The 25086-nt window shown below is 43.8% G+C and overlaps 1 protein-coding gene across 3 annotated transcripts in view; it reads left to right on the forward strand.

The window, feature by feature from the left end:
- The window catches only part of EVA1A (eva-1 homolog A, regulator of programmed cell death), a 222537-nt gene that overhangs the window by 90445 nt on the left and 107006 nt on the right, over positions 1 to 25086 (forward strand). For all 3 annotated transcript variants that reach the window (XM_064448163.1, XM_064448160.1, XM_064448162.1), the window contains exons 4-5: positions 7993 to 8145; positions 24402 to 24545. In XM_064448163.1, the coding sequence (XP_064304233.1) occupies positions 7993 to 8145; positions 24402 to 24545 (297 nt within the window). The remainder of the gene's footprint in view (positions 1 to 7992; positions 8146 to 24401; positions 24546 to 25086) is intronic.

Raw genomic sequence — 25086 nt, forward strand, 5'->3', positions numbered from 1 at the left:
GAAAGGTTTCCTCCATCCAGTCCTGCCTAAGGGAATGCTGACTTGATTGATATGGATTTATTCAAATCCTGAGGTGAACGGATAGTTCTCTTTAGCAGCAGGTTCATGCAGATGAGGAAGAAGCTCTGGAACTCAGGATATGAGGTGCGTGTTGTAACTGAAAGGAAGTTGGAAGGAAACAAAAAGCAAGGAGCCATGGCAGTGTGCACTGGTCTAAAGAGTAGAAGTTTGCCACAGTGAGAAATTTCTGATCTATGTTGACTTATTGGCATTCAGGGACTGGGAGGCCAGAATCTGCTTATATTGAGTATTTAAAACTCAAATAACAAATGCTTGCTTGAAATGAAAAGGAAGTAAATATACACACACAGGAATAGGAGTGTGGGGAAAAGTTTTGAAGGGGAGCAGTGACTAGAAAATATCCTTTTAGTCCAATTACCGTCTTCACAGAAGAGTGTAGGAGTCAGTGAAAGCTGCCCAAGACACCTTTGCTCTGTGTGCTTTGAATTGTACTTATCTACTTTGGTTTAGGGAGGATGGACTTAGATCCACATGCACTATATATCCTCATTCACATTCATCCACGTTCTCTATATCCTACAGAAGGTCCTGGGAATTAGCTGATTATGGAGGAAAATAAAAATATATAAAAATCAGGGTCAGAGGGTACAAGGAAGGGTACTGGATGGGTGTCTCCAAGATGAGCTGTTCATGGGCAGTCCTGATGCACAGGCACTCTTGTTCAAGGATGCTTGTGTTTGTCCTAGTGTTTAATAGGTTTCCTGTCTTGGACACTCATTTTCCTAATTCCCCTGGGAGAGATACTAACAGGTACTCACTATACTCTCAAATGATTAACAAGATCACTGGAACAGGTTGCCCAAGTAAGTTGTGGAGTCTCGATCCATGGAGGTGTTAAAAGCTTGAATGCACACAGCCCTCAACAACCTGGTGCTCTAGTTGACTCTGGTATGAATATGGGGGTTGGCCTAGTCAGTCTCCAGAGGTGCCATCTCTCCTGTGTGGCTCTGTGAATTATGGTCTGGAGTGACTACATCTATAGTAGTAAAGAGTTCATATTTCCATGGTTAACCCTTATTTTGGCTTACCTCTTCATGCTTACGCTGACACCAATAAAAACTATGTGATAACTTTTCTAACATAAGGATTCTGCCTAGACATGTGCTGAAATGAGCAAAATCTCCCCATATGCCAGATGATCATCTTTATTATTTGGTGCTGACTTCCAGTATCCATGAAAGTTTGTTGAATTTTAACTTGTGACTAAAAGGTTGCATATTCCACTTGAGCCATTTGGCCCCCTGTGCATCTCAGCTGTTCAACATTGCAACCAATCCGTATCTGACAGGTGCAGTAAGAGAGGTAGGTAGGAAGAGTGACACAGAATATTGGAGATGTATCTGCCATTAATGTAGTTCTTCTGGAGTGGATGGGTGAGAAAATGAATTGTCCCTATGCCCTTTTTCACAGACCAATACTAACCACCACCCAATAGTTGAACACATTCATTTATCAGTTAAAGGAAAACAGGTGTTGGTGGTATGGCTGGTTATAATGAAGAGGAATTAATTTCAAGGCAAGCAATGTTCTTTGTTTTGGGTGGTGCGCCGTGGAACAGCCAACAAAGCTGGGGTGAAGGTGAGCAAGGCAAATTTGGGCTGAAGAGAGTTATTGGCTAACATGGAGTGCAGCTTGGTTCTGAAATGGCATCTTGGGTGAAGACTCATTAATTTAACAGTTATAAACTAAATAAAAGAGTCTTCTATGGGAAACAATCCTGACCTCATAAGGAAATGGGCAAAATAATTTCTGCTTCCGACAAAATCTTTCTTTGCTCATATCCCCAATTCTAAGATTTAATTCCTTTAGTATTTTGTGAGGAGAACAGGTCTCTCTTTACATGAATTTCCAGCTCTTTGGTCTGGGAAATAGGGTCAACTATTGTGCACTGATTATGTGAAGTATGCATTTTTTAATTAACAAAATTTCATATGTTTTTCCACAGGTTTTGTTGAAAAATATAATTTTAGGCAAGGTACATCTCTGGCATTAGTGCATTCCATCATTTGTTAGACACAAAATCTTTTCAGATTTTATCTCTAAGGTCTTGCAGAGATTGAGCCAACTGACATTTAGTTTTGAGCTTGCCAATCATGGTCATTCAGAAAACTGTCATGGACCATGGGTGCAAATATTCTTAAGACAATGGGGAAATGTATTTACTACAGGTCAATATTTTAATATTCTTGTACACATCCTATAATTGCAAAGGGTGTGGTGGTTTGACCCCGGCTGGATGCCAGGTGCTCACCAAAGCAGCTCTATCACTCCCCCTCCCCAGCTGGACAGGGGAGAGAAAATGTAATGAAAAGCTTGTGGGTTGAGATGAGGACAGGGAGAGATCACTCATCAATTACAGTCATGGGCAAAACAGACTCAACTTGGGGAAATCAATTTATTACCGATCAAAACAGAGCAGGATATTGAGAAAATAAAAACTAAATCTTAAAACACCTTCCTCCCACCCTTCCCTTATTCTCGAGCTCAGTTTCACTCCCAGTTTCTACCTCTTCCCCGCAGTGGTGCGGGAGGATGGGGAATGGGGATTGGGGTCAGTTCATCACACGTTGTCTCTGCCGCTCCTTCCTCCTCAGGGGGAGGGCTCCTCACACTCTTCCCCTGCCCCAGTTCTCCATGAACTTCTCCATCCTGAGTCCTTCCCATGGGCTCCAGTTCTTCACAAACTGCTCTAGCGTGGGTCCCCCACAGGGTCACAAGTGCTGCCAGCAAACCTGCTCCAGCGTGGGCTCCTCTCTCCATGGGGCCTCAGGTCCTGCCAGGAGCCTGCTCCAGCACGGGCCTCCCACGAGGTCACAGGATCCTTTGGGCACATCCACCTGCTCTGGCATGGGGTCCTCCACAGGCTGCAGGTGGATATCTGCTGCACCATTAACCTCCATGGGCTGCAGAGGGACAGCCTGCCTCGCCATGGCCTTCACCACGGGCTGCAGGGGAATCTCTGGAGCAACTCCTCATTGACCTTGGTGTCTGCAGAGTAGTTCCTCTCACTTAACCTCACTGCTCTCTGCGGCTGCAGTTGCACCGTTTTTTTCCCCCTTCCTAAATATGTTATCCCAGAGGCACTGCCACGTCGCTGATGGGCTCAGCCTTGGCCAGTGGCGAGTCCGTCTTTGAGGCAGCTGGCCCTGGCTCTATCTGACATAGTGGAAGCTTCTGGCAGCTTCTCACAGCAGCCACCCCTGTAGCCCCCCAGATACCAAAACCTTGCCACATAAACCCAATAAAAAGGGTTGTCTTGTTCACTTTACTCTTTGAGAGAGCCAATTTATCCATTAGAAACGTTCGTATTGTTTTCCTTTAATTGTTCTAGCTATGTTATAATCATGTCATATAATGACCTTTAAAAATGTGTCTAGAAAAGCCTGCAGCTGGTCCTTTCTTGGTTTCTCTCTACTGACTTATATCTAAGCCAGTGTCTCTGAAAACAGGCAGTAATAAAAAGGATATTATCCTTAGCAAATATCTTAATCATGGTAAATCTCTGTTGCCCTACAAATGACTGCAATGGGGATTAGAGTTGAGTAAGCCATTTGCTGAATATCACTGCCACCTTTCCTAGGCCATTTAAGCATGTTTAATTTTTCAGGGTGAAACATGAAACCCACTAATACAAATGTTTGCATTTGGACTGAATTATATCCAGACTGTAACAGTTATAGCAGGCTTAGGACCAGATTGTGACTGATCTGCAGGAGGCCAGTCCTTCTTGGGGGAGTGAGAGAGAAAAATGCAGATTCATTCCCAGTCCCAGCTCTCTTATGTCACTTATGCTGCCTCGGTTCTTTTCAATACTTATGTAAGGCTATTGTGGGTTGATGTACCAGTAAATATATGGATGATGCTTAGCTCTGTATTTTTTTTATATCAGTTCCAGTCCTTACCTTCATCCAGTGCTTGGGAGCCATCAGTGTCTGGATGAAAGACAGCTGACTTTGGATCATCCTGGCTAAGATGGAGGTGGCAGTGCTGTGAAGCAGAAAATACTTTCAGGGACTTGTGTACTCTGTAACATCACTTTCTATCTGTCTTTTTATCCAGATTTCTATCAGGTTGCCCAGAAACACTGAGAGTATCTGTTCTCCAGTGATCAAGACTAAGGGGACCTTTTGGGAGTCTGAAATACTACTGTGTATTGTATCCTGTCTTTCTTCTTTTTTTCTTCCTTTTAAGAAAACAATGTCTTCTATCTGTGCCAGCCCAGAGGACTGCAGCCCCAACCAGATTGGACTCAGCCAGAGCCTTGGGAACTGGCAGCTCCAACAGCTGTTTCCTAAGGCAGAATTTAGCGACCATCTGTTTCATAGAATCGTAGAATCATAGAATTCCCTGAGCTGGAAGAGACCTACAAGGATCATCAAGTCCAACTCCTGTCCCTGCTCAGGACAACCCCAAATTCACACCGTGTCTCTGAGGACCTTGTCCAAGTGCTTCTTGAATATCGCCAGGCTGGTGCCGTGATGCCTCCCTGGGGAGCCTGTTCCAGGGCTCCACCACCCTCTGGGGGAAGAACGTTTTCCTAATATCCAACCTAACCCTCCCCTGGCACATCTCCCTGCCATTTCCTCAGGTCCTGGTGTTGGTCACCAGAGAGAAGAGATCAGCGCCTGCCCCTCCTCCTCCCCTTGGGAGGAAGCTGTAGAGCACCATGAGGGCTGCCCTTGGCCTCCTCTTCTCCAGGCTGAACAAACCAAGAGACTTCAGCTGCTCCTTATATGGTTTCCCCTCTAAACCCTTCACCAACTTTGTGGCCCTCCTCTGGACACTCTCTAGTAGCTTTATATCCTTAAAATACTTCACTGCTGCTTTCAGGTGGCACAGCCCTCTTACTCCACACTGCAGCATGCCAGGAGCACGTCACCAATGAACTGCACTGGTTCCCAAGGGGTACGCACTCAGATTCACCTCCCCGGTCTAATATCTCAAGCTATCATCAGGCAGCTTCCCCCATAAGCCCTGAATATGACTTCCCAGAGTGGCTAAAGGGTAAGAACTGCAAATGTCAGAGGCTTGTTGTTGACTCTCTCACAACTGCTGGACTGACTTACAGCAGAGATGTGAATGTCTGCGCATCCCAGTGTCTTCTGGGCTAAATACAATACTCACTGTGTTTAAAACCCAGTCAAATTTCCAAATGACAAGCCCTGACTTTGAATGGTCAACAGAATTTAATAAATATTCTAAGGACCTTAAATGGGTCCACAGAGCATGTGGTTAAGCAATCAGTTATACTTGTTAATTGGGAGATGTGGCTAATAATAACCAAATCAGAAGAGGAAATTGAATTAGTACCTTATAAGAAATAAGACCTTCACAGTGGCACTCACTCATTAGAGATTTCAAAATTGATCTTTTTCTGAAGTTAATCAATCAACTATTTCATATTTCAGCCACTTCAGCCAGTCACGAGTAGCCTCCCTTTCCATGATATTGGTTTAGCATTAACTATGTATAGCTTGTCCTATTGCAGAGTTTTGTGCCTTTGTGCTTCTAGCCTGAATTAATGTTTTTTTTCCTAAATAAAAAAAAAAGTCTGTTAAGTCTGTAAAATCCTATTATACTCCATGAAGTTTTACACTGTATAGCAAGGTTAAAGCTTTGAGCCCATTTCCCTCACACAAGAAACCAAAATTCTGTGGGAGTCAATTTTAGGTGAAGATGATAACCCTTAGTGTGTTCAGTGCATTATTCAGGTGCCCTCAGGGTGACTGTGGATGAAATACCGACGTAGATAAAATGATCGATTCTTCACAGCGATATGAGGTTCCTCTCTCCCTACGTACTCTGGTGTTGGAAAGAGCTTCTATTCCTGATTCCTGTCACTGTTTCACACGCTCAGCTGGTTGTGGGTTTATCCCTATAGGTATCGCCAAAGGATGTGTGTTCTTCACAGAGATACTCCAATGAGTATGGAATGAGTTAGGTCTTAATTCTGTCGTTATCTACAGGAATGGATGAGAAAGTATTTTCCCATTCAGTAAATATTTTAGAGGTTTGAGAGTTCCCCTGCAGTGGGATAAAGACTAGGATCCTTGAGAGATTTTTGTAAAAAGGCTGTAGATGAGAAGGAAGATTACATACTGGAAGAGTGTCTAGGGTTAAGATTCTCACCCGCACTGTGAGGGTTTGGACCAGGCTTTTCACATTCCAGGTGGATGCTCTGATCACCAGGTAACAGACTATTTTGAGGGGGCTATTTTTTGGCTTCGAGTATGAATTTCCAAGCTGAGCATGAGGAGTCATTTTTTTTCTCATCTGTTTCTTTTAAGTCAGCATATGCCTGTTTTGGTATATTATGTGTTTTCTCCATGCAGTTTCTTCTGAAAAAATCTAATCTAATATAGAAATTAGCCCTTCTATGAACACAGGTGAAACCAGACCACCTCCTGAGGAGTCTTTCAACCTAAATTCTTCTATGATGCAACTTAGGTGGAAAAATTATTCTTGAACCTACACTTACAATACAGTAAAAAATGTCACATTAAGTGCTAGCTGCCATGGTGTAAAGACTTAAGTACTAAACTATAAAGTAATTATTAGCTAGTGTTCTCAGATACTAAGTAGTTTGATGCATATGGACTTTGCATAAGTTCTCATATATGTGTGTGTGTGTGTGTGTGTGATATTAGGCATAGAGAACCAGCAACAGGGAGAGACAAAAGTCATGTCTATTCTAGTGAACGATACAGAGCCAGGGGCAGCCCCAGGCACTGGCTGATGATTTTCTACTCTGTTTGGTTGTTAGTGTGCTCTACGGCACAATTTTGACCTGGTACAACTAGGAGCATTTCAGATGAAATGACTGATCATGCTTGGGAGGTTACCATGGGTCAGGGACCCTTCCCATTAAGTAATTTGGATGCTGTTGTGGCTACATTTCTAACAGTAAGTAACATAATCAAGTGGAAGGTCACTTTACAGAGGCTGGGAGGTTGAGGTTTTATTCCTGGCAGTGCCCTGGGTTGGCTGGGTGACTGTAGACATGCCACTTCAGTTCTTTTAGTCTCTTTCTTTCACACTTGTAGATGTCTAGATGTGAAGACTCAACTCTTTAAAGTAGTGTTTGTCTTCTGTGGTGTGTTGGCAGACATACATGGGGAGGGCCTGTTCTAGGTTGGGACCTCTAGAGGTTCCCATAATACAAATAATAATAGTAAAGAGAAGGGAATGACATGTGATTTCTTATGAAATAATTGCCCAGTCTCCTTGACAGATGTAATCTGAGTGACTGTTCCGTGTGTGCCAGCCTTGCAAAAGCAAGACTGTATTTTGTGTTCTTGGACTGACCATTTCAAGAAGAATTTGGGGAGCAGCTTTGTTTAGCTGTATTTGCAACAGGCAGGAGCAACTTCCATCGTTAACAAATTTAGTATAGCTCCTATTGAACCTTCCAAGGGAGAGCTGCTGTGAAAAAAAGCTATTGAGCATAATTATGCTTGCAATTGAGCTGTTGTGATGTAGAATAAATGCTTGGCACATAAAGGCCTTATCTGTGGATCAGAAAGATGCTTAAAGATGGGCTTTTACCTTCCCCTGCCACAGGCTTCTAATATCACTGTGTGGAAATCACTCAATTGCCATGCCTCACTTATTTCTCTGCAAAATGAAATTATTGGCTATTTATGGGAACTGACACATGCTATGTTAAAATGTGTTCATTAAATGCGCTGATAATGCCAGAGAGAGAATGCATAATGCAAATGATCAGTGCTACTCTAGCAAATGCAGTTGTAAGGCTGGGATTGTGCTGGCAGCTGATGTGCACATCTGGGCATACGCCCAGAATTACTGCTGCCTCTGACAAGCTCACACCATGGGGAGGTGAGAGGGTTCCTTCATGCTGAGTGCCCACCTCTGGATCAGCTGAGTAATTAAGTGTTTGTTTCCTTCCAGATGAATACAAGAGTAAAGTAGCCTGTGAAGATGACAAGCTGAGGCTAAGCTGTAAGAAGAGCATGGTGATAGCCATTTACTCTGCTATCTTTGGAAGGACACAAGGAGGCAGCCTGGAGTGCCCATACCAAAACCTAGGGATGCCCATGATTGGTAAGCAGGGGAACGGCTTGACAGAGCACACTGATCTGAGCAGGGTAATTTCATTTACTCTCATCACGATAGAGCTGGCACAGATCCTGATTAGGAAAAGTGAGACTGGGACATGCAACCTGCTATAGTGATGCTCCTGATGTGTGATTACTTGTTAACCAGTGGTGAGCTTTGTCATGAGCACCAAACTGAGGGTCAGCTAGGTGCCCGAACCAAGTTACCAAGCTGTGGACTTTTAGCAGATTCATCAGATTATATGCCTGAAGGTACTCCCTGAATTTCTTGTTCAAATTTCTGTCCTTCTGGTGGCTCATACACTGAACCTCTATCTAGAATACGGAGGAGCATGTCATTGGTGGATGTCATGTGGCCAAGTCTGTGGCCAAGTCAAGCCTTGACACTGCATTTAAACTTTTACTGAAGTTAAAGCAAGGGATGAAAATTCAAAGAGCAAATTGTTAAGTTGTATCATGTTATGGTTGACTTACAGTACCTGCAAGTATCTTCTTTATTCTCAGGCTTTCATAGTCTCTTACATTCATGTGTTAAAGAACAATACATTTAAAAACATTCACTAGAACTCTTTGTTCTTGAGCCAATGGAAATGACTTTGAATATTGTAAGCTGTGGCAGAGAGAGCAACTCTCCGCAGTGCAAAGTCCTGTGGTGAGCATTCCTCATCATCCTTCTCTGCAGAGGTGCGAGGGAATTAACTGGTTTCCCAAAGGAACTGACTCCAGAGGAAGAAAGGCTTCAGAGGGAACTATACAGGGAAGCTTAAGCTGCTGCTATTGCCTGTGCTGGTATCTGTTCAGCTCTATCTGTGGATCTTTGGCTTCACCCCTGCTGATCCAGTGCCCCTAAGGAGTTAAATGCTATTCAAATGGAAGCATGTGAAGTGACTGCTTGGAAATATGATACACAGATGATGGGTATCAGTAGGAAACCACAGGTGGAATCAGGCCAGTCAGGTTATTTGTGCAGCGTGGTGAGCACCTTAGTTGTGTAGCTGTGAAAATCTGAGCACTTGCAGCACAGCTGAGTAGTTCAGGGTCTCCTACATGGTCCTAGGGTTCAGATGCATGGGAGGAGAGTCACCGTCCTTCAACAAGTCACTTCCCATCTCCTGAGGTGACCTATGTCCCTGGATGTGCTCCTGTTGTCCCCCGGTTGCCAGGATGCAGAAGCTAAAACAGATATGTGTAACAGGTTAACCTATACCTCTTTCATGTGGTGTTTGGGATGGGCTAAGGGTGTGTGTGCTGGTTGCTGTGGTGGTTTAGCTGCTGAGTGATAACTTGCTGAGTCAGCGAAACTTGATGGGTTTCTCGCGTACACCTGAGCACACTGCTCCTTTGTCCTTGCTGAGAGAGCAGCAACAGGCACGTAGCAGTGACAAGGTACTAGCACCGGGACCTGCTTTTGAATGTCAGCGTGAAGCAAAACTCTATGTGAAGCCACAAAGGGTAAAGTTTTACTCTTCTTTGCCCAGATGCAAAGTCCCAAAACTTGTACTGGCTGAGAGCAGGGTATGTGGCACTGGAAAACAGGGTGGGAGGCAGTGGAGTTGGGAGAGCAAAGCTGTAGCTAAGACAACAAGTGGTGGTCTGTGACAGCAGGGCTGTATGTGCCATACCATCTATAGTGCTTGTATGCCTTGTTGTTTTCAAACTGGCCTTGTGATCTCTACAAATTGGGAAGTTTGCCCAAGGAAATAAGGTATCGGATCCTAGAGTATAGCACACAGTCTGCTGCTGTGACAGGGCAGGTCCTTCCTCCAGTGTCAGCTCTTAAATGAAACTAGTTACGAAAGCAGGCTCAGTACAAGACAACATAATGCCAAGCTAGTGGTGGGAATGCTGAGGTAGCTTTATGCTGAAACCCACTGCAAGGTTTTAAGCTGTGAACTGATGCTAAAAATGACTGAGTTGTTGGACAGAGGCAGATATCTGCATGTTTGGAGTTGCTGGGGTCTCAAGTATCTGTTAAGCCAGCCTGGTGCTGCTGGGGTGCTGCAGGGATAGGTATGTCTTGTCTGCGTGACAGCAAAGGCAGGGTGGGAAGTGCCTCTGGGACAGTGGCTGGCTGCATACCCTGCCAGGCTGGGGATGGGAGGTGAGGCACTCACTGTGGAGCGATGCCTTCCCCAGGTTTTCCCAGGCATTTGGGCACTGTGTGTGTAGGGTGAAAGGCAGACATTATAGCTGTTGATGCTGATGTTCCCCTGCATGCTGAAATCCTGAGTGGAGGGGGGTGTGGGTGTGAGCTTAATTAAAAAAATGTGAGTGAGCAGGTGGTCTTTCAACTCACTGTGCTCCATCCCTCTAATCCCAGCTGTATTTGAGAGTGTTTGTCCAGGTCTGCTAGTGTGTTCAGCACCAGCTTGCTGATCCCCTTGGCATGATGCTGCCAATGCTACAGGCAGCCTCTGCTTATCGTGACCTTTCCTTCATCCGTTTGTGTGAGCTGACCCAACGGGACAGGGCTGTAGTGATGCAGGAAAGACAAGATGAGCTGTTGCTGTGGTTATCACTCCTTTCTTGGCCCTACAGGAGAAACTGGTGTAGGGTCCATCTGCAACCGAAATCAGTGAAAATCATGTTCACACCGTGCTTTCCCATGGCACGCTGCAAGAAATAATAGTCCTGCCTACATTTACAGCACTGAAGTGAGGGGGTTGTGCTCCCAGATGCCACTAGCAATGGTGGGAGCGACACGCAGAGTCCCCCCACCTGCTCCAGAAACTGTGTTCCTGCCACAGGCCTGCCTAGCCCAGCAGGCAACTCTGTTCCTTCAGGAGCAGGTGAAAACATCACAGCTTATAAATCAAAGCTTTTCCTAGCTAAAGAACGTTTCCCTGCATGTTTCCACAGCCCTGAGATATGGGAAGGGCTGCTCCATGACAGCCTTTGATCCCGGACATTCACAACGAGCTTATCTTACAAATATGACCATATGACTCAGACTTTGCAGCAGCATCCAGTTCCTGTAAGGCAGAACCCAGCTATGTTCTGCACATGGAAGATACATTCTGTTTGAATTTCATGGGACTGATGATTTGTGTCAAGTCTGAGCCTTGGCAAAGGACCTTTTCCCAGTAAGTAGGCCCTGAACAAGTTTGCAGTGATTACTTTTATCCAGGCAGCATGAGTTACTTGATGAGTGAAGAACTCATACTTGCCCCAGAGATGGGGAAGGGTATCTTTTCTTCCTCTCCTAATGAAAAACAGTTCAGAAAAATGTATAAATTTATTCCATTTTTTCTGTGAACAAAATGCACATTGGGTTGAATTTAGAAATCTACAGCTTCTACAGGTGAGGCTTTTAAAGAACTGAGGTCTAAGATGGGGAGAAGGGGTGGTCTAATAGAGCACTACATATTTCTGATTCTGCCATGAGGTAAATAATTTAATTTGTGTTGTTTCTGTCTTGAAAAACAAGACCTTGTACTCCTGTAGGAGTGTTGAGGAAATAAATCCACTAATGATGAGTTTCTTGGATTCTGCAGAGACATGAAGTACGTTAGGTGCTCAGGTGGAGGGATCTGAGGTATCGTAACATTGCAGCCCTTTATCACCTGCATAACCCAGCCATCACTGTGCTGCTTTTAGGCGATGTAAGATCCCCAAGTCAGACTGCACACACCACGCCATGCCAGACGCATGCTTTCACTCTGTCTAATGTCTATACGAATGTGCTTAGCATCTGTGAAGGGAAAGTTATTGTGAAGAACTCCATCCTATCCCTGTCATGTTAAAGAGAAAATCTGCCAGGATCCTCTTTTAACTGGAAACATGCTGAAACTTGTGTCTCTGACCGTAATGAGAAACCCCTGCAAACAGCTGGACACCTCCTTGAATGCCTTGGGAACTCTGAAAAGCTCCTAAAGGAATTTGACCTTATTTGTAACTCTCTTAATAAAGCCTCCACTTTGCTGCCAGGATGTGCAGAGACAATACACAGAGCATAGGGAGGTCTCTGGGGAAAGGGTTATTTGCAAGCAACAAACCGTTAATATCCCTCAGCCCAGTAAGCCCTTTGCCCCTCTATCATGCTGTTTACAGTTGCCTCTACCTGTAGCTCTGAGTGACTTGCTTACACCAAGAAAAGCCAGTTTAGAAAATGGCCTTTCCCTACTCGTATCTCAGGGAAATGCAGTGGTCTAATTAGGAGACTGAGGAGGAAGAGCTTCAATGTAAGAGAGTTACTCTTTTTATCATTTAGTGGAGTGATATCCTTGATCATATTCAGTGCGCCTGCCATGTTCGCAGGTACATTTTTGCAGTAGCTACCCTCCTGAACCACAGGGAATGACATGGACATGTTCAGCTGACCTCTAACATCAGGATCCAGGCCTCCTTCTCAAGGTCCCTGCATTTTCATTCCTCATTTGGATAGTAGGAATCTCGGTTTGGTTTTGGAGTCAGCACAAGATCATGGGAACCCTGTCTCCAAAGCTCAGCTTTGGGTTGTGGTGTGTGGGTTAAGCTCAGCAGACTGCTGAGAAGTGAAAAGTCCTTGTGACTTAACATACTAGTGCTCTCCTGTGCCTCTGCAGAGGGAAAATGGATATGTTTACAAAGCCCTGAGGAAAATCAGATGGTCAGTGGCGCTGATTGGAACTCATTAGATCTGATAACGAAAGAGCAGAGGAAGGAGTTCAGCAAAGGAGCCTGTGCTTTAGGTGTTCATTCCCCAGTATTTTTCATTTTAATGCAGTGACAGAAGGTGATCCAACCCAGTTTGTTTTGATTTTCTCCTTTTAATGCAGATGCATATATGACTTGAACCAGAGCCTTCACAGTCCCTCACATAAATATTTATTACATCATAGAAATAATGGACCCTTCTAGTTTGTTTATCTGTGATCAGATTTAGCATGTGAATAAGTATGAAATACATGCAGTAAAAAAATCCATTTGTTCCATGGTATATGTTTCTGTTCCTGCCAACACAAGAGCTGGTTTTAAGAGACTGCTGCCCTTCCAGCTGTGCATTTCTGGCTCTCTTCTGCTTCACCATCCGTGACCATTTTCCATCCTGCGTTTCCATCAGTACAAGTTTGTGGCTGTGCTCTAATCTTGGTCTTAAGTGAAATACTTAAAAATAAAATTCCTCCAAACTGTGGAGCTGGAGCTATGAGGGGTAGTAACCTCTGGCACTGATCGAAGACGCAGCGGGGGACCGGGGCAGCAGGGGGAGATGGGGTATCCACTGAAATCTGTGCTGATCAGATAATGCCATGCAGCACGGCCGTCCTTCAGCACATCCGAGTGCTTGTGGCTGAAATGCTACATCCTGATTTCTCCATATGGGAGATGATGGCCTTTGAAACAGCTGCAAGGCTGGGTTTGTGGGATGAGCAGCAGACGTGGGAGAGAGTCAGACCGGGTCTTTCCTCTCTAATGTGTGCACCAGGCTTCCAGAGCCCGCCTGCCTGTAGGTGCGAGTCTCTGTATGTTTGATTTATGTTCAGTGCAGAAACTACTTTATTATGTGTGTAGCTCATGATTAAGAACATGTTTCTAGAGGCCAATCTGTTTGTATGTAGTAAAACCCACAAGGATCCAAGTTTGAAGGCTAAATAAATATCAGTTGCTGTTTAATTCACATATAATACCTTATTAAATTTAAATTGAAATGCAATTCCCATTTAGAATGCTAAGTTAAAGTGGGACAAAGCCTGCTTTCAGAAAGTTGTTTTTCAATTTTAGATAGTTTGCATGTTTTACTTTTTGTCTCAAAACACCAGGAGGTAATTAAAATCACTTTACAGCTGTTTCTAGAAAACTTAAACTATTGTTTGATTCCATAGAGTCATAAAAATGATTTATATGAAGTTGTTTTTATATGCACACAATTGCTATTTTTTAAAAAAATGAAAAAACACATTCAATTTTACTTCTGAGCAAGGACTTTCTCAAAGCCAAGGTTCAACTTGGTTTTAAAAAAGTTGTTTACAGTGGAGTATGACCCCATGCAGTGGTTGTAAATGAAAATTCTGAAAGTAGTAATTTAAATAACACTAGCAGGCCCTGTGATGATATTGGTATGATATTTGAGGAAGTAAAGTGGGTATTTGTATCAGTAGTATCAACTTCTTTAGTAGCTGATCTTATAAAAGATGCATATTGCCCAATTATTCATTAAAAGCAAATCCAGAATACACTCCTAATAATAAAAGGGCAGAATTTAAGAGATTTAAATCTATAGCATCTCAACTTATTTCTATGGAGTTACTCTGAATGAAAACCAGTGTAACTTGTTCAGAACTGATAAAGCTCCTCTTAAAATAATTCAGATGCCACTCAAGCATATTACAAAATTACCACGATGGTGAATGCTGAGCCTGGGAAACAAAGGTAATGTGAAACCTGCGAGTTTGCAAGCACGCCATTCTTTATTTTGGGAAGCAAGGACAAGAAGTGACTTGTAGTTTGTGTCAGTTGGGTAGCCTCTTAAAAAACGTGGACCAGTCCCACAGCTTCAAAAGTTCAGACCTTGTTTCAGCCTAGGTCTAGGCACTCCTTGGGACTTCACAGAGCAAAAGATGCACTGTCCTTATCTTTTACTGAGCGAAGCAAAAGTTGTTAGCTTTGCTTTTTATCTTGAATGCCTTCCAGCCTACAATCAACGCTCCTCTGCTGCAAATCAAATAACAAAATTTTACTGTCATTGCCAGACTGAAACTGCTTTGTTCTGAGACTTCTTGAAGCCAAGTTTGAAGCTGCCTCAGATTCTCACTTGAGCCCCCAAACCTGCAAAATATTATTAATTTGCTTGACTTTACACACTCTGAGTCAGTCCCTGCAAAGCTGGAGCCTCCTATGTTTTATATGAAGTCTGCTTCCAGATACAAAGGTGATTAGATGATTTGAGCTCATGTTAATAAGCCAAGCGTCTCTAAATGTAATGATAGCATTTGTAATTAAACCTGTGATCGATCCTCCAGTGGCAGTGTCTAGATATGACTAGTTTCTCTTTTAAGATCATTTTTCCTTTTCTGGCCTACTGCTGAAGTTTCCAAAGTTTTATGAAGTGTGTGGTGAGTAATTTTTCTCTCTCTTTCATTAAAATGTACTTTTTAACGTAAAGCTGGCCTTCTCTGCAGATCTTTTTAATGTTTGGATGTAGATTTCCTTTTTAGCCAGCTGTTTTCAGTGACACCGTGCAAACCATGCTGTATCCAGCTGCACCAATGCAAAGTTCCCTGCTGCTATTTGTAATAATGATGATGGCAATTTCTATCAGAAACCCAGCTCAACATGATACCAAAGTACTCGGCACTGCCAAAGCAAAATCCAAATAGAAAGTCCCTCAAACAGAAAAGCTCACAGAAAAAGAAACAGCATGCTGGGACTGATGCTGTTGTGGGGGAGGTAGACTCTTCTTGGCCTCAACGTTGACCGTGAGATGTTGGAGCATCCCTCTGACTCTGTTCTGCACAGCATCAGGTAGTGCTCGTACCACAGCTGGGGAGCAGGGACCTGGGAAACCAAAGCTAACGCATGGGCCAAAGCCCCAGTGATACTTCCCCACCAGTCCTGACTGCAAACCGTTTTCCTCAGCCCAGCGGCTTATGAAGCAAAAATTCTCCTGAACCTGTGCTTACGGCTCAGAAGTGCTTTGAACAATCTCTTCTAATAAATTAATTTATTTTATTTCCCTACTTGAAGACAGTTTTCTTGTGCTTGGAACAGATTGACTGTGCAGGTTTTCTAAAGCCCGTCCGTTCTGATGTTTAAACTAGCAGCCTTTTAATTGTTTCGTGCCTCTGCTCCTGAGCTTTCCTCTTTACACATCTGCTTCTGCATCTTTTCTTGTTTAAGGGTAGCCTTTTGTTTTTATTGGTTGGTCTTCACACTGGCTGGTCTTAAGGGCTGCGTATCTGTAGTTTGTTTTCTTCCTCTTGTCTTCCACACTCCCTGTGGTTCTAAACCCAACTCACTTCTTGTGTCCTCTATAGAGGCTTGTGTGCCATGGCAAGGAAGAGAAATCCAGTGTATTTCTGTTGCCCCCATCTGGAACTATGTGACAGCGCTACACTAATAAAGATATTACCTTCCCAGGCTGCTTTCTGTGGAGAAAGTGGACAGAGCCAATTTTTATTAACAGTCTTCTGAACTGGCTTTTAAAGAGAACATCAAACTTAATGGGCATGGGCTAAGCTGAAAATGCCTGGGATCTGATATACTGCGTGTGGTGCAGACTGGCTCATCAATACTTTATGAAGACATCCTTCACAGGCGTCTAGGATAGCTAATTTTGGCTAATTTGTGGCTGAAGCAGAGGCTTAGGCACCTCCAGCCGCCATCGCTTTATGAAGGAGCTGAACTTTGTATCAACCACAGCTAACGGACCATATTTAAAATAAATGAGAAACTATCCAAAAGCAGAAGGAGAAATTCCCTCCTGTTTATGAAGAGATTCTCTTGCAGAACGAGGCACTTTCCTAGGTAAAACATGAAGGAATTTAGGCAGCTGCCTCACCTGCAAGGTTGGAGTTACTGTCTTCCTGCTTATGTCATTTTTGCCATTCCATCAAAGTTTGCTCTCTCTTTTGGCAGATGAGTAGATAACCACAGCGCTGATTCAGGCATCTGTCGGCTTTCTTTGCAGGAACTAAATTTCTCTCCTCTTAGTTAATTGACTCCTGCATCTTCCATCTTTCATTCTGTCCTCTCTGCTTCATAGCTCTCAGCAAGTAACTTTCCCTGTTTTATTCTTGAGCAAGAAATCATGCTGCATGTCTCGGGCAAAAATCCTGTCCTCTGCTTGGGAAGAGTTTCCTCCTAGAGCTGTCAGCTGTTTGTAAATGACTTCCCTCAAGGGAATATTTATCTTAGGTTGTTCCTTTCACCTGCTTCTTGAAAGATAGCAAGGAAAGCTAAGATTCTGCTGTTTTAGTTTGAGATGTAGGTCTGTTCCTGATGCCTTTACACTTAGCCAAAGTGTACCACACAATTCGTCTCTTGATCAGGCACCACTAGCCCTGTTCCAGTTCCTAATCACTTACCTCATGTGTACTGCTGGAAATACTATTTTAGGCAGTGATTCTTTTTCTGAAGCCTTTAATTACAGCCAATCATTTGGTCCTTTTGATATTTCAAGGTCTTATACTTTGTTGGTTGAAAAAATAGAATGAGTGCTCCGATTTTTTTTGCTAAATTCATGGACTCAGAGAGAGAGTCCTCTGATGAGTGGGTGGAGTTTTCTTCTTGGGCTCTGTTTTTCTTCTTTTTAAAGTGCACACGTGTTGATATTGGGGTGTGCTCCATGCCCTGCTGTCTTGCTCTGGACAGCCTGCCTCGGTGTGAGAACCTGCCTTTGCAAGCTCAACATGGATGCGGCAGGTGAGTCTGATCATGAGGTTAACAGATGCACAGATGTTCTTGAGCATCTGGCATATGCCCAGCTTCCCTGTGGGATTAGTCACCCATCTCAAAACCAGGTGTCTGAATCTGTTTGTGGATCCATCTGTGATGACTGCTGCCTTGGAAGAGGCTCCGATCTCCACCAGAGCATCTGAGTTACCATAATGCAAAAATTAAGCTGTTTGGAAGCATTCTTTTGAACCCAGATAGGTTTTGCAATGAAAAGCAGCAATGTATGGCTTGGATTTCAGATTTGGATGTGTCACCCTTATTGGAGAAAAACAAGTAACAGTGAGTAACCAAAGTAAAGGATGTGATTAATAGGTATTGGCTCCAATTTCTCTTTTTTTACCAGGAAGAGGTAATAAAGAAAGAGTCATGCTGGGAAGCAGCCTTAAACTGACTAAAACCCATTCATTGTGGTGAGCTTGATGATATGGACATTACATCACTGAGACTGATTCCAGTTTTAAAGCCAATGATGTCTGCAAGCTGCAGCTGGTAAAATCCTCCAGTGTGGCTTCGTTGCCATCTGATTCGGGGTTTTACCCTGTCAGAGGTTGGGCTGATAAAGATAGTAGATCAGGGAGTATTATCATACTAAATGTAACTGATAAGATGAATTTCCTACTGGGAGCTTAGACTAAGAGTTGTGAAATGAAGCTAGCCAGCAGTCTGCATTTGTGGGGTGATCCTGAGAAAGGGAATTCACCTTGTACCAGGAGCAAGGCTGGAGGGACGTGCAGCTTCTGAAAGTGGGGCCACGAGTAAAGAGGATAAAGCGAGCTGATCCAACTCCCCCCTAAACCCAAACTTTAGTTTAAAATACCGTATTCCAAAAAGTACAGCTGATAGCTTTAAACACTTTCACATGTGGAAGTTTCACCATAACCAGGATTTGTATTTGCTCTTTGGCAGTGTACTGAAGCAATCCAAGAGTAATGAAAGCCAAGGGTAACTCTGGCCCAACCTGTGTAAGTGGGCTCTCTATCATCTGTGAGGTCTTAAAGCGATTTTTATTGCTCTGCTGTGGGATTTGAGCTTTGTGGGCTTTAAAAGGTTCTTGGCAGGGGCCTGGCTCTGCTTAGCAGTACTTACCTCAGACTTTGTGATACAGTGTTGGCATTTGTGAGTGTCCTTCCCATATCTCTGACACATGGGATCACTTGTTTGTCACTGATGTCAGAATGGTAACTCATATGACATCTGCAGCTTGCATTTAGCAAGCAAACATGCAGCAAAAGAAAGGAGATGTTGGCCTGAATGAGCATGCCATGTAGTGCAATAAGAGTGCCACATCTTGTCTCCCACTTCTGAAGACTTGGAAAACATGAATTTGGACAGCTGAAGGGGACCATAGACCAATTCTGCTTTACTGCATCGCTGGACTTGGTTTCCCTGTGTCTTTTGCAGAGGCTAACTGCATGGTTTATGGGTAAAGAGAGGCTCTCTTTCTTGCTTCTCTGGGCTCTGGGCACCTGGAGGTGAAGATTTCTGAGCTGGAATCACCTCCTGAAGAGGTACTAATGTACTTGGAGATCTAACTTCAACCCAGCTCCCTAAGGACTTTTTTACTTTTGGAAGTTAAATTACCTACACACACTTCATAACAGCCAACAGGAGTGATGTTGCGTAGTTTTATACTCCTGAGACATGGGGATAAAGGAAAATACCGTGTTGTCACTTATCAAGCTCTGAATGACGTGGTGATGACTGTGATGTAGCCTCATCTATCACTCAGCCATCTCTCTGATGTATTATTGACATCTTCAGTGCCAGTTAGTGAGGGAATAAAGATGCTGAATATGAGATTTTGGCATCCAGCTAAATGACCTCCTTAGCACAAATCCTTTGAAGTGTATAAGAGAGATGGTCCCATTTAGAGGTTTTGATTGCTGCTCTTACATTTTTCACTTCAATGTGTTATGTGGAGGATGAACACATTGACAGATAAAAAAAAAAAAACAGAGGGGAGACCAAGCTAATTTCAGTATCAGTGTAGTCCTCCCTCAAAGTACTGCTGGCTGCTTGCCCTGGCATTTATGGGAATGCACAAGGTGTTTAGGTGTTTGTGCTTAGAAATTGTGTGGAGGAAAAAACAGGGAAAATTCCCTGTTGTGACTAAAGGGAGGTCTTTGAAGTGAATACTTTGTCAAATGTTGTCCATAGAGTCCATGTCTTTTTTTCACGGCTGGAAGAATATGACTGATTCTAAGAGAATAGCTCAGTCCTTACCATGGGGAAAATGAGAAGAGTAATTGGATTTACCATGTGGGAGCCTGGTGTTGTCGGTAGAGGTTAGCTGGATCTTGTAACATGGGTACCTCAGCGGACTTTCTGCCACTCCTGCATTCACCAGAATTTGGTGCTCATTAGGGTTTGGAGGTCAGTGGCAACAGTAAAGGCTTGCCTAAATTGTGGCTGTTTGCTACAAGAGCCAAGGAAATTGAGTACTACAAGAAACCTCCACAATGCTATGTTGAAGTCAAACTGGCAGCCACTTAAAAGCAGTCAGAGATCAATATTGCCTAACATCTTCAGTAATGACCTGGATAATGGGACGGAGTTTGTAGGTGGTACCAAACTGGATAGGACTGTTGTGACAGCAGGGGGTAGGGACCTCGAGAAACCTCAGTGAGCTGGTGAAACCTTATGAATCCTTGTGAAGTTCAACAAAAGCAAGCACAAAGCTCTGCACCTGAATAACCCTCTGCAACAGCACAGGCTAGGGGCCACCTGGCTAGAAAGCAGCTCTGCAGAAAAAGGACCAATGGGTCTCAGGGGACAAGAAGTTGAATGTCAGTCAGCGGTGTGATCTTGTGGCCATGGAGGCTAAGTAGATACTGGACTTTACCAGTAAGAATATCATAAGCGCATCAAGGGGAGGGTTTATCCGCTTTATTTGGCATTCCAGTACTCCACTTAACTGGAGTACTGGAGTGTCCAGTTTGGGGCTCCCCAGGTAAAGAGATATATTGAAAAACTGGAGCAAGTCCGGTGAAGGGCCACCAAACTGGTCAGGGGCCTGGAGCACACAGCATATGAGGAAATGCTGAGGGACCCAGGTTTGTCCAGTGTCAAGAAGAGAAAGCTCAGGGTGGGATCTTATTGCTGTTTTCTACTCCCTAATAGGTGGCTCTACAGAAGACTCTTCTTGGAGATGCATAGAAACAAACGAAACAAACACCAAAAGCAACGAACACAAGTTGCAGCAGTGGAATTAGACAGAAGGAAAAAAAATTTCACCTGGAGAGTGGTTTAGCCCTGGAACAGGTGCCCAAGGAGTTTGGGGAATATTTATATGTGGAGATTTTCAAAACTTGCCTGGGCAAATTCCCGAACAACCTGATGTAACATCAAAGCTGGCTGTGCTTTGAGCCGGAGGTTGGACTGAATAGGCTTCAGATATTGCTTCCTACTAAATTATTGTATGGGCTATGTGCTGCAGTCCCAATAGGTGACTTCTCCTGGATATATTTTCAATATTAAGGTTTGCAAAAAGTCCATGTAAAAGAGGTTTTTAAAATCTGGTGCCTTACATTCTATGCTAGGGGATTTCATGCCCATCTGTAATTGAAGCATATTGAATCTCTTCTGCTTTTCTGCTCATTTTGGCTAGTGCAGATTGAGCTGGAGCAGCCTGGAAATTGGAGAGTTGAGAATTTCACTATGGATACTTATGAATATTTGTGAATGTGGAGGCCTGGTCTGTGCCCGAAGGAGCTGGGTATCTGGGGCTACATGTGTGTTGGTAAACTAGCAGTACCAGGGCCTGGGCACAGATAACAGAAATAGATCTTCTGTACTGTTAAACTGTGGCATGGTTCATTCCCTTGGCCCAGCTAACACTCTCCTAGGCAGTACAGAAGATGGTTTGAGGTTGGTTATATGACGGGGACTGGGTATCACCACTCTGTTTAGGAGGCTAAGAGAGTTTAATATCATGGATTGGGTTGTTCTACCACAGTTGGCCTCAGGTGGAGGGCAGAGTCTGTAGTTTGTAACTGCTCATTCCTACAAAAGGAGGATCCCAAAGGCTGACCATATCTGGTGACAACGTATGCAAAAGACTTGTCATCTTCTCACAGGACAAGTAATGGGTAATTCCCCACCCTCCCGCATAGGTAGTGTGCTTCTGTGCCAGGGGTGAGGCCACTGTGCAGCCGTGGGATGCTGTCTGTTTTGTGTGAGAAAAATAACAAATAAAAAGAATAGGCGCCCTCCATAAAATCCTGGGCAATGCTTAGATTTGATGAGTTTCTCTAACTGGACATTTGACAAAAAGACAATAAAGCAGGATTGCTGCTTGCCAGATGTTTCCACTGGAACCTCTGACACTCGTTGGATCGAAAATCCCCTAAGGAAGTTTGGGTGGTTCAGTATGAAAATGCTCACATGGGGCCCTGTTCTTTTGTCATTTGCAGTGTGTGAAATAAAATGCTGCCTTTGATTTGAGGAAAAAAGACATGTTGCCCTCTGGGCTTAGTTTTCTGTGGCTTTCCCGTGTCTCTCATGGTTTTTATTGTTGTGCTGGTTCTAGCATTCAGTACCTTTTGGGGTTCATTTTCCCTTTCCCTGTCTCCTGATTAGCGGCCAAAAGGGGTTTGTATTCCTTTCTCTGTAGCTTTCCTGTTGTTTTTAGCCACAACTTAATGTTGAAGAAATGTCTTCTTGTCAGCTTCCCTTTGTGCTTGGCCCTGGCTAGACAGTGAAAGCAAACTATCAGTCTAGCACCTAAAAGTTCAAGAGCTTGTCTGTACAAATCATTTTCACCTTAGGTGAGAAATAAGGCACCAACCATCTGATAGAAAATAATGTGTGGGAAAATATTTACTGATACAACAAACATTTCTACTTGCATGGAATAAACACACTTAACAGAATATTTCTACTTAGATGGGGGATGGTAACACTATAATTATTTGACCTCAGAGTAACCCTCATTAGTCCTAGAAATACAACATGTTCTAAGAGCAGACAGAGACACTCATCACCTCTGTCTGCAGAAGGGGTCCAGAGATAGATGGTGACTTGAGACAACAAAGGCTAAAAAAGCCTACCCAAACTCTCCCTATTTCTTCACTTCAAAATAAAACAAGCTGTATTGGGTTTGCATGGCAAGGTTTTGGTAGTGGGGAAGGCTGCAGGGGTGGCTTCTGTGAGAAGCTGCCAGAAGCTTCCCCTACGTACTATAAAGCCAATGCCAGATGGTTCCAAGATGGACCCACCACTGGCCAAGGATGAGCCAGCGATGGTCAAAGCGCCTCTGTGATAACATATTTAAGAAGGGGGGAAAAAGACCCTGCAGTGGAACAGTAACTGGAGGAGAGAGGAGTGAGAATATGTGAGAGGAACAACTCTGCATACAGCAATGTCAATGAAGAATGAGGGAGAGGAGGTGCTCCAGGTGCTGGAGCAGAGATTCCCCTGCAGCCCCTGAGGGGCCCCATGCCAGAGCATGTGGATGTGCCTGGAGGAGGCTGTGACCCCATGGGAAGCCTGTGCTGGAGCAGGCTCCTGGCAGGACCTGTGGCCCCATGGAGAGAGGAGCCCACGCTGGAGCAGGTTTGCTGGCAGGGCTTGTGACCCTGTGGGGGACCCACACTGGAGCAGTCTGTTCCTGAAGGGCTGCACCCCATGTGGGACCCACGCTGGAGCAGTTTGTGAAGAACTGCAGCCCGTGGGAAGGGCTCACGATGGAGAAGTTCATGGAGAACTGGGGCAGGGGAAGAGTGTGAGGAGTCCTCCTGTGGAGGAAGGAGTGGCAGAGACAGTGTGTGATGGACTGACCCCAACCCCCATTCCCCGTCCTCGTGCACTGCTGGTGGGGAGGAGGTAGAGAAATTGGGAGTGAAGTTGAGCCTGGGAAGAAGGGAGGCGTGGCGGGGAAGGTGTTTTAAGATTTGGTTTTTATTTCTCATTACCTTACTCTGATTTGTTTGGTAATAAATTAAATTAATTTCCCAGAGTCAAGTCTGTTTTGCCCATGACAGTAACTGGTGAGTGATCTCTCCCTGTCCCCATCTTGAACCAGGAGTCTTTCGTTACATTTTTCTCTCCCTTGTCCAGCTAAGGAGGGGGAGTGACAGAGCAGCTTTGATGGGTACCTGGCATCAAGCCAGGGTCAACCCACACAAGCAAAACTTGGAAAAAATCAACAAACCCAAATCAAAGCAGAGTTTTACCCTTCCCCGAACAAGATTGCAATGTCCATCTCCCTTATGCCTGTGAGGTGGGAATTTGCTAATAACTTTGCATGTTACTGTGATCAATTGCATTATTAGACAGCTAAATAAGCCCACAGGAAATCCATATGGATATTATAACCGTAGCATTAACATATTTTCTGTTCCTGTGACAGTCTCTTAGGTTATGGGGAAGCTTGTGGTGTTTCTGGATAAATACATTGGAGTGAGATGCTGAAGATCTGAGTCTTTTTCCATGCTCCGCACTGATCTGCTGTTGTTAGTCTTTTTACTTTTCTATGACTCTCTTTCTCCATCTGTTAAAATGAACATACTGACAGAGTCCTTTCAGACCTTTATAGAATAAATGCTATGTGAGAAGGATTTTTTTTTTTTTTATGGATAGCCTTTTCCCTTTGAAAACAAGCCATCTTTTATTTGCAGCCTTCTTTCCCTGGATGTAAGGGGGTTTCTGATTCTCCACTGTTCTTTCTGGTAAATGCCCTTCATCAATTTACAATTTATTAGAGGTGTTTAAGAGTCAGATATACCTTCCTATGTAAACACAAAGATTTTTAATACTTATGCAAGGCTTGTATGTATGCGCTCTCACAGTCTGCATCTGGTAAATTTTTTAAAGCAATTTCTGAATTGAATGGAGAAATATTCACAAATAAGTATCCTTTTTCCCTTTCAGAGTGTCAGTCGGCTACTGCTCTCCAACTCATGATCAAGCGCTGTCATGGGAAAAGAAGCTGCAGCATATACGCCAGCACCTATGAATTTGGAGATCCTTGTTACCCAGGCATCCGAAAGCATCTTAATGTCATCTACACCTGTGGTGAGCCATGACATTCTCTTACTTTAACTCTCGTTGGGGTGCGTGTTTGAAGAACAGTGGTGAGGGAAGGATGACGAGATTTGTAATTGCACATAAAAAGTTGTTGAACTTCCAGTTGGCTCATGGTCATTCTTCTTTGGCCAACAAGGGAAAGCTCTGTGGACCACCTGAGTGGTTTAATTCTGTCTCTTTTTCTACCCATTGGCTTGATAGAAAAAGCAGAAAGCATGTAAATGGTGTTTTGTTAACCCATTCAACACTGCCTCTGCATGGCAGGAAAATCTGGCAGTGAAATGAATCCACTCAGTGGATGCTTACATCCTGAATTAATGCATCTTGCCTTTTCATTAGACTGCAGCAAAGTTGTTATTGGTAAGATCCTTATTACTCTGTTCTGTATTTCATTTTGTACAGTAGAATAAGACAATCATCAATACATACTCACCCATAATAGAAAATCACTCCCAAAATCTTCAGGTGAACATTGCAACCTTTTCCCAACAAAATATTGTTATTTGAAAAAAAAAAAAGCACTCAGCTG

This window comes from Phalacrocorax carbo, chromosome 3 (assembly GCF_963921805.1).
Source record: "Phalacrocorax carbo chromosome 3, bPhaCar2.1, whole genome shotgun sequence".
Classification (NCBI taxonomy): domain Eukaryota; kingdom Metazoa; phylum Chordata; class Aves; order Suliformes; family Phalacrocoracidae; genus Phalacrocorax; species Phalacrocorax carbo.